This window comes from Pteropus alecto, unplaced genomic scaffold (assembly GCF_000325575.1).
Source record: "Pteropus alecto unplaced genomic scaffold, ASM32557v1 scaffold160, whole genome shotgun sequence".
Lineage (NCBI taxonomy): Eukaryota > Metazoa > Chordata > Mammalia > Chiroptera > Pteropodidae > Pteropus > Pteropus alecto.
In genome coordinates, this window is record NW_006429864.1 from 969,191 (window position 1) to 978,539 (window position 9,349).

Sequence of the window (9,349 nt, forward strand, 5' to 3'; positions counted from 1 at the left end):
GGTGGAAGAGCTTTGTTTGGGGGCGTGGCCGCAAGTGATTGGCAGAGAAGCGTGAGCCCGACTAGGATCAAAGAAGCTTGTGTCCAGCACGAGGTGGGGCGGAGCCCTGGTCCAGGGGCGGAGTCCTGGTCCAGGGGCGGAGTCCTGGTCCAGGGGCGGAGTCCAGCCAGGATGTGGCCAATCTCAGGCATGGGGCGGGTTCTGGTTAGGAGCAGGTGGGCCTGAGGAAGGGGAGGGGCCGGCTTCAATCGGGCGGCCTGGGTTAGCCCTTGAGGGCGGAAATTACCCTGGGGGCGGGGCCGGGACCTAGGGGCGGAGTCGGTTTGGCCGTGGGGCGGAGCCCGAGCGACCCGCCGGCTCAGCTCTGTTTACCTCCCCAGTATGCGGGCTCCCGGTGCGGGCTCGGCTTCCCTGGCCTCGCTGGTGCTGCTGTGGCTGCTGGGGCTGCCGTGGACTTGGAGCGCAGCGGTGGCGCTCGGAGTGTACGTAGGCAGCGGTGGCTGGCGTTTCCTGCGCATCGTTTGCAAGACCGCGAGACGCGACCTCTTGTGAGTGCAACCCTGGCCTTGTCCGCGGCGGTGCGCCCTGGGAGCGAACTGAAGGAGCTTGCAAGAGCGGCATGGGGGCCCTGGGGGCCTAAGGGGAGGGTTTGGAGACTGGGGGCGTGGCTACGGACTGGGCCCGCGCCTGAAAGTGACCCGTTGGGGGGATTCCGAGAGAACCTGCAGGAGACGTCTTGAAAGTCTCTGGAGGGAGATAAGTAGGTTTCAGGGTTCTTGAAGTTGCGGCAACAGGGGGCTGGAAGGCAACTTGGGGGTGTGTGGGAAGCTGATAGGAGTTTCAGAGAATGGACTGATTGTGAGGCCGTGGGTGTTTGGAGGTATGTGTGGAGACTTGGTCATGTAGGAGGCCTCTGTGAGCTCTTCAGGGACTCGAAGACTTCACGGGGTCAAACCAGTGGTCTCTGGGGGCTGCCCAGACACTTTTGGTCTATTTAGGGCATTTGGGGAGATGAAAGGGCTTCTTGGGTGTCTGTAAAGGACTTTTAAGGTTTTTGAAGTTTGTGTGCCTCCTCTGGGCCATTTACATGTTTCTCTGTGGCCAGGCACTCTTTGAGAGTTTGGGGTCTATGCGGAACTTGGAGGTCGTTCAGGGTCTTGGAGAAGTTGCTGTGTACTCCAAGACTCGTTTGGTGGTCTCTGGAGACTGGGATCTATGAGAAGGGGATTCTGGCGTTGTGTTCAAGCATCCTTGAAAGTTCTCTGGGGTGTCTCTGACGTGCTTGCTCAAAGAAGCTGTTGGGGATCCTCCTGGGGTGAAATAGGTGTTTCTGGAGGCCCCCATAGGAGCAAATCTCAGTAGCAGTCCCCATGTGAGGGGAGTATGTGAGCACCTGTTGTGGGTCTGCCAGGCTTGGTGCCTTTGCAGACCCCCTCTCCTCTTAGGGACAGAGAGGGACTAAGCCATTGTAAGCGGGGAAAAACAGGTTCTGTGAGTGTCAGAGATGGGGCGAATCTAGAAAAAGTTCCACTGCAACTTGACTGGTTCTGAACCTTTCAGAACCCGTCCTTTTCTCTCTGTGCTCTGGCCCATGTCCCTGCAGATTTAACTGTCTCTTCTGCTCACAGATTTTCCATGACTCTCATCTTCTGCAGGAGAAAGACTCAACCTCCAGCTGGGCACTTGAGGTCTTGCTGCCCTATCTCCTGCCCTCTCACCACTCCCCATAGATTCACCCGGTCCCCAGATCACCTTGCCTTGTCAGACTCAGACTGCTCCATCTTCTTGGAACACACTGGGCCTCCTGTCTGGTGCCACTTTATGATGTTGCCTCCTTTGCTGAATTTTCCTGCTTGGCACCCTTGCATGGATCCCTGATGCCTTAGAATCTAGACCATGCAAGTTTCCCGATCACGTCCCTAGCCTCCTCACTTTTGTCACTCTTCCAGCTACAATGGCCTCCTTGCTATTTCTAAATATGCTCAGCCTTGTTCTAGCCCCAGGGCCATTGCACTTGCGGTTCCCTCTGCCTGGATCATTCTTCCCCTGTTCTTCATTTTCATCATGCCATGGCTTAAATGTCACATTCTGAGAGCCCTTCCCTGACACTGTGTCTCTGTAGACCTCCCCACTCCCAACCTTGTTGTTCTTAGGCAGAATGGCTAACATTTACAGAGTGCTTCCCCCATGCCAGGTGCTGCGCTAAGCATGACTCCGTCAAGCTCTCCCAATAACCCCATGAGGTGGGTACTCTCTTCTCATCTTACAGATGAGCAAACTGAGGTACAGTGTGGTTTTGTCACTTGCTCAAGGTCACACAGGTGGCAAGTAGTGGGGACAAGATTTGCACCCAGGCAGTGCAGCTCCAAAGCTTGACTTGAAACACTAGTAACTATCTAATGTGACTGCTTTCTTGCCTTTTAATTCTTGAGTCTCTCTCCCCCTACTAGACTGTGGGCCCTATGGGGGCTCAGACGGAGACTGTGTTGTTCTTTGTGGCGCTGTGGCCTTGGCTTCCACTCAGGTTCGCACACAACAGGAGCATGGCTGGCAGGCCCTCCCTACCTCCTTGGGCTTGCCCAGGCCCCAGGTTTGCCCTATGGAGTCTGGGGTATCCATGCCTGGCCCTGTCTGCCCTGGCAACAGGGCAGGAGTGGGGTCTGCTCCGAATCTTTGACACAAGGCTTGACACACTTTCCTGTAGGAGGCAGCCTTGCAGATGGCCCTACCTTCTGGTCTTCACCTCATCACCTCTTTTTGAGTGTGGGCTAGACCTAGTAACTCACTTCTAATGAATAGAACACAGCAGAAGTGATGGGATATTACTTATGAGATTAGGTAATAAAAAGGGTTGAGGCTCCTATCTTGGGTGTCCTCTCTTGGGTCACTTCTGGGAGAAGCTGGCTGCCACCATGTGAGGTAGCTCTGAGAGAGGCCCACTTGGAAGTGAGTTCTCTCCCAGTGAAACCTTGAAATGACTACAGCCTCAACTGACATTTTGATTGTAGCCTCAAAAGAGACCCTGAGCCAAAACCATCCCACTAAGCTGCTCCCAGATTCCTGACCCACAGGAACTGTGAGATAATAAGTGTTCTTTACAGTGGTAGTTTTGGTGGTAATTTGTTATATGGCAGTAGCTGACTAATGCAGCTTGTATAGCCCTCTCCGTGTGCCAGGCCTTGTTCTTATGTAATGCTCTCCCAGCTCTATGAGGAAGGAATGTTTATGAACCCCATTTTACAGGTTGGTGAACCAAGGCACAGAGAGGTGAGGTCATTTGCCTGGGAACACACAGCTAGGGCTTCAGAGTTTGTGTTCTTAGCTGCTGTGCTGTGCTGGGGTGGTGGTGGGGGCTGCCTTTGGACCCTGTGTTCAGATGTTCAGAAAATATTTAAGCACCTTGCTCCAGGTCTCCCAATTCATCCTGTAATCGTAGTATGAAATTTGACCACATTTAACCTTGTTGGTTTCTTCTTGCCCTGAGTGAAAATAGGAGGAGACAGAGTGACTAGAAGAGGCCTTGGGAAAGGCCCAGAAACAGAGAGTAGCCTCTTTGTCCCCAGGGTGGGGATGGCTTGGGCTGCTGCCCAGGCATGTGGCTGGAGCTGAGTACTTGTGTCCACTGCCTGCCTGTGTGGGTGTGCTTCCTCTGATTTCCAGCCTCACTGATGGCCCTCTCCCCATGGCTGTCACACTAGTACCCCCTCATGGGCTTCTTGGGCTGCTCTATCGAGGAAGCTCTAAGAGGAGAGCTGGGCCCACAGTAGGCACTCAGATGCATTAGTGCTGATTGCCATCAGCCAGCAATGGGTGCCTTGGTGGCTAGGTAAGCTGGTGATTAGGAGTTTGGTAGCCAGAGACGGTGTGTCTAGCTGTGGACCTTGGTTCTCCTTCATCTGTAAAGACAATCCTTGTATAACGCCTCTCCTTTAAGAAGCATGAATTGAGCATCTGCTGTGTGCACTGTGGGCACTTGGCCTACCTTTGTGACCAGCCTGAGGAGGAGCAGAAGAACCCTGCTAAGAGGCCTGGTTCTGGGTTGTTCTGTCCCCAACTCTCTGTGTGACTTTGTGTGTGTTAATTTACTTCTCTGAGCTCCCAACTCATCCATCATCTGACAAATGGGGATCTTAGGACCCTACTTTGGAGGTTAGCCCTAAGGTTAGCACAGTGCCTAGCACATAGTAGGTGCTCAATAAATACAGAGGCTGCTCATCTTAGCTACTTTATTTATTAGTTGAATGAATGAGCTGTGGGGATCTGACCAGGGAGGTGGATGTATAAACAGCTAGCTTTTAATATTTTACGTCTTTACTTATTTTTTGTAGTAGTTAGTACATAATGCATGGTACAAAATTCAAATGTTCTAGAGGGGTGTGCTGTCAAAGTTGTCCCCTCTCTTAGCTGCCCCCAGCTCTGCAGTTTCCCTCCTCAGGGTCTCTTTCACAAGATATGGTTATGGAAATCTATACAGACCTCATTTTGTTCTCTGTGCCCACAAATGTGCACATTCTTCATCTTATTCCTCACCTGGTGCTTTCTTCTTTCCACTTTCACTTGTAATGTTTACTTTTTTATGAGTCACACAAGCTTTGAGATGAAAGACTCTAAGCCCTCTACCTCAAACAGCAAATGCCTGCCCCACCCTCCACCCGCTTCCCTTCCCTGCTGGGAATGACTCTCACCTCTTGTGTGAGTCTGACTCAGTCTAATCCCATTTGGGGGAATCTATGCTGTGATGGGCCACCCCTGGAAGGCTTCCTGGGTGAGGTAGCGAGGATGCTGGGAGGAACCCAGTGAAAGGGTAGGCATATGCATCTATGCATAGCTTAGTGTGCTGGTGGGTAGCATGCGTTTGGGTGCTGGGTTCAGTAGAGTCACCAGGACCACATAACCCTGGTCCTTTACAGGAACAGCTGGAGGGACTCCCAGGGGCCCCCAGGGTAAGCAGTGTGACCCAAGCAGGAAGTCTCATAAATGTCATCAGAGCCCTGAACCTTTGTTTTTAAAAACTGCAGATACTGGCAGGCCTGTACATCCTCTCCTCTGACAGACCCGCCTACCCACTGAGCACCTTGTCTCCCTCCACCTTCCTCTCACCCAATTCTGGCCATACTGACCTCTGCTCTGGTTCTCAAATGTGCCTCATTTCCACCCCAGGGCCTGTGCACTGGCTGGCTGTACCCCCATCTTTACTCATGGCTATTTCTTTTTGTTTTGCCAGGCACTGCTCAGATGTCACCTGCCTGCCTCTTTCTAGGGCCACTCCCACCCCTGCCCCTGTCCACATCACTCTGACTGCATCACCTATCAGGGTCTTGTCACCAGTCAACGCTCTCCTCGTGCTCATTCATGTATGAGGAGGTGGTCTCTCCTGGGAGAACTGTGAGCCCCTGAGGGTCAGATCTGTTCGTCTCTGAGCTGAAAACTGCCTAGCACACAATAGGTGTTGGTACATATCAGCTGCCTGCGTAAATGGAGGAGGGAGAGTGAATGAATGAATGTCAGTGCTGAGGTCCACTGTGGACATGTTGAGTCCAGAGATGTAAGGAAGCCATCGCACCCATTGCAGGCATGGGGGAGGCAGCTGGGTACAAAAAATGGATTTGATAATGAATTTGACACTGAAGCTAGTGGGACACATTGACCAGATGAGGCCTAAGCGGGGGCAGAGTCTAGACCACACCTGTATTGGTCAGGGGAGAGCAAGCTGCTGTAACAAAGCAGCCCCCACTGTCAGTGGCTTAACTCGAGCTCAAGGTTGCCTCTCAGAGCCAGAGAATCTGGGAGGTGCCACATAAAGCCAGGGTAACCATTTGTTTCTTGAGCTGTTGTACCAAGAAATTCTAGATTTCTTGGTTCTCTGATCTAAAGCAATTTTTCTTTACTTAACAACAAACGGTTCATTTCTCACTCATCTGACAGCCTGGTATCTGTGGCTGCTCAACTCCGCATGGTCACTGAGAGACCCGGCTACATCTGTTGGGGGTCCTGTTCCCTGCGGCTTCTGATCACCTCATATCCACTAGCAAGTGGGGAAGGAAGAGTGAGACACACCCACCTCAAATGCTCATTGAGTTGCATCCCCTCTATCTTGCCAGGAGGTCTTCTGACCCCACCTGGGATAGAAACCATCTGTGCTTAGTGCCATTGAGTGTCATGGGGGTGAAGCAGCTGCCCAGCTCAGGGTTGGACCCTGGGACCTGTTTGGTGCAGGTGGAGCACGAGGAGTCCCATCTGGAGGTGGTAGGGGTTTATCTTGGGGTACTTGGGATGTCCCAGGGGAGAGAAATGAAGACAGGACTAGGCTCTGGCTCCCTCAGAGTCACTGAGCAAGCTGGGTGGAAGAGGACAGGGTGACTCTGATTTGCACTGCATGGCCCGGCCAGCTTTGAGAATCCATCTCCTTCTGGGCTGGTTGGTAAATGGCCCTTGGTCTCCCAAGAGACGGAGCAACCAAAGGGTCCTCCTTGAACCCTCTTTGAACCCTTGCGGGTACAGGGACCTTTTTCTCCACTTTCTCCACATGGGGATACTGAGGCTTTGGGGAGGGGTCTCCTGGGGCCCTGCTGGGCACCCAGTGATGCCGTTCCCTCCATCCCCCTTCCCAGTGGCCTCTCTGTGCTGATCCGTGTGCGCCTGGAGCTGTGGCGGCACCAGCGCGCCCACCACACCATCCCGCAGATCTTCCAGGTGGTGGCGCAGCAGCAGCCTGACCGCCTGGCCCTGGTGGATGCAGGCAGCGGCGTGTGCTGGACCTTCGCGAAGCTAGATGCCTACTCCAATGCTGTGGCCAACGTCTTCCACCAGCTGGGCCTTGTGCCAGGCGACGTGGTGGCCATTTTCCTGGAGGGCCGGCCCGAGTTCGTGGGGCTGTGGCTGGGCCTGGCCAAGATGGGCGTGGAGGCTGCTCTGCTCAATGTCAACCTGCGGCATGAGCCCTTGGCCTTCTGCCTGGGCACCTCAGGCGCCAAGGCCCTCATCTTCGGAGGGGAGCTAGCAGCGGGTGAGGCTGGGTGCGGGCATCATCTCGGGCAGGGTCCTAGGGCTGCCCGGGGCAGTCAGACCGTGCATCCCAGGCCTTGGGAAGGGCCTACCCATCCTTGATTGTGACACATCTGTTTGGGGCTGCAGCGGTGGCTGAGGTGAGTGGACAGCTGGGGAAGAGTCTGCTCAAGTTCTGCTCTGGAGATTTGAGTTCTGAGGGCGTCTGGCCAGATACCCAGCTCCTGGACCCCATGCTGAAGGAGGCGTCCACAGCTCCCCTAGCCCAGTCCCCTGGCAAGGGCATGGACGGTGAGTCCAGGGTGGGGCCCCCCTCATCCCACCCATCCAGCACCCAGTCCCCAACACTTGCATCTCCTGCAGATCGTCTCTTCTACATCTACACATCGGGGACCACAGGGATGCCCAAGGCCGCTATTGTCGTGCACAGCAGGTGAGGGGCCCGTGGGCATTGCCCCTAGCCTGGTGAGTGCCTCCAGGCCATCTCTGTAGTCTGACCCCCTAACCCCAGCTCCTGTTGGGATCTAAGGGCATCCTGATCCCAATTCCATAAAACTCACAGCCCATCTCAGGGTGTAGTGCTGCCCTATGCCTGCTGCTCCGGGGCTCCTCATTGCCTCACCTCTTCCCCCATCCAGCTCTGCAGGGCCTTTCCCTTCAATTTGTTCACTTTTATCCCCAGACCCCCACTCTACTTGGACTTGCCCCAGCCCCTCCTCGGCCTTCTGTTGCCCCGACTGCTGCCCCTGATGGCCCTGCTCCCCTCAGCAGCCACAGTGGGGTGTAAAATCCTAAATCAGACCTCCCCTGTGCCAAACCTCCCTTTATCTGCCTTGGTCCTCAGAATAAAGCCCCTACTCATTTTGTGTGGCTCTGCCACTTCTCTGATGTTGTTTTCTTTCTCTCCATTCCTTGCTCACTCCCTTCTTGGCCCCCCACATTTTCTCAAACTGGCCAGGCTTCTTCTGGCCTCAGGGCCTTTGCTTCCGCTATGCCCACCACCTGGGCATCCTTCCCTAGTTCGCCTCCTCAGCTCCTTCTCACCAGGTCTCCGCTGTCACCTCCCTAGCTGTGTCACTTTCAGCCCCTCTTTGTCTCTTCACTCTATTATATCCCTCAGGGCACCTAGCACCATGGACAGTTTTTCTTTATTTGCTGCATGTGCCTCTCCAGTCAGCCCTCTGAGAGCTGGGCTGGCTCTTCCTGAGTCCCTGCCGTATCCCCAGTTTCCAGCACATTCACCCAGTCTCATCCCCTGGGGAATGTAGTTCCAGCCCCTGCACTCCCTGCCCCCGCAGGTACTACCGCATCGCAGCCTTTGGCCACCATGCCTACAGCATGCAGGCGGCAGATGTGCTCTACGACTGTCTGCCCCTGTACCACACAGCAGGTACCATGGGGCAGCTTGGGCAGGGGTGGGGCAGGGGACTGGGGACCCCTCACCAAGCTTGTCTTCTGCAGGGAATATCTTGGGTGTGGGGCAGTGTCTTCTCTACGGACTGACCGTTGTCCTCCGCAAGAAGTTCTCAGCCAGCCGCTTCTGGGATGACTGCGTCAAGTACAACTGCACGGTCAGGCCCTGCCCCCTCCTGTGGACCCACCATTATGGCTCTGCCTGCTACCCCACCCCCTCTCCAGGGCCTCTGGATGGGGACAGAAGGGTGGCCAGTGTTTCTTGAGCACGTGCTCTATATCTAGCCCAGGCCTAAACCTTGCACGTGTAAACTCACTGGATCCCCATAATCACTTGGGAGTGGGCAAAGGCATCATGCCCATTTTGTAGATGAGGAAACTAAGGCTTATAATGCAGCTGGGATTGGGCCCAGGTTGCCTGAGTTCCCTAAAGCACTGCCTCCCTGTGCCATGGGCCCTGGTGGGGGGTGTCTTCCCTGCAGGTGGCTGCATGGAAATGAGACTGGCAGGTACAGTCACCACCCTAGGCTGTTTAAGGCCACAGAGTGTGAGGGCCTCCAGGTCAGGTGAGCATGAAGCAGAGGAAGAGGGCATTGCTGTCCTGGAGAGCAGGCTGGCACAGACACGTCCCTTCTTCTCTTTTTCCCTCCCTGGTGAGAAGAACCCAGGCCAAGGATTTTAGCACTGTTGTGGGGGTGGAAATACAGGTGCCAGCCCCTTCCCATAGGAGGAAGGAGGGTACAAGGGGAGAGAATGGGGGGATTGGTAAATTGGCAGATGCCATCCTACCTTGGACAGGTGGGGCACAGAGAGGTTCAGCTGCTTGCCCAGGTCACACAGCTGAGCAGGGTGGGGGCTCTGGGCAGGGCCTCCTGCAATGACTGTGCTCTCCTCTGCTTTTGACGATTTATATTCTGCTGCTTGGCGGGGG

At 54.8% G+C, this 9,349-nt stretch overlaps 1 protein-coding gene across 1 annotated transcript in view; it reads left to right on the forward strand.

Moving 5' to 3' along the window:
• The first annotated feature begins 294 nt into the window (after positions 1–294).
• SLC27A1 (solute carrier family 27 member 1) overlaps positions 295–9,349 on the forward strand; it is a 14,339-nt gene continuing 5,284 nt past the window's right edge. The window contains exons 1-6 of the mRNA XM_006904281.2: positions 295–548; positions 6,612–7,006; positions 7,135–7,296; positions 7,369–7,438; positions 8,304–8,395; positions 8,467–8,576. Coding sequence (XP_006904343.1) covers positions 382–548; positions 6,612–7,006; positions 7,135–7,296; positions 7,369–7,438; positions 8,304–8,395; positions 8,467–8,576 — 996 coding nt within the window. The 5' untranslated portion in view covers positions 295–381. The remainder of the gene's footprint in view (positions 549–6,611; positions 7,007–7,134; positions 7,297–7,368; positions 7,439–8,303; positions 8,396–8,466; positions 8,577–9,349) is intronic.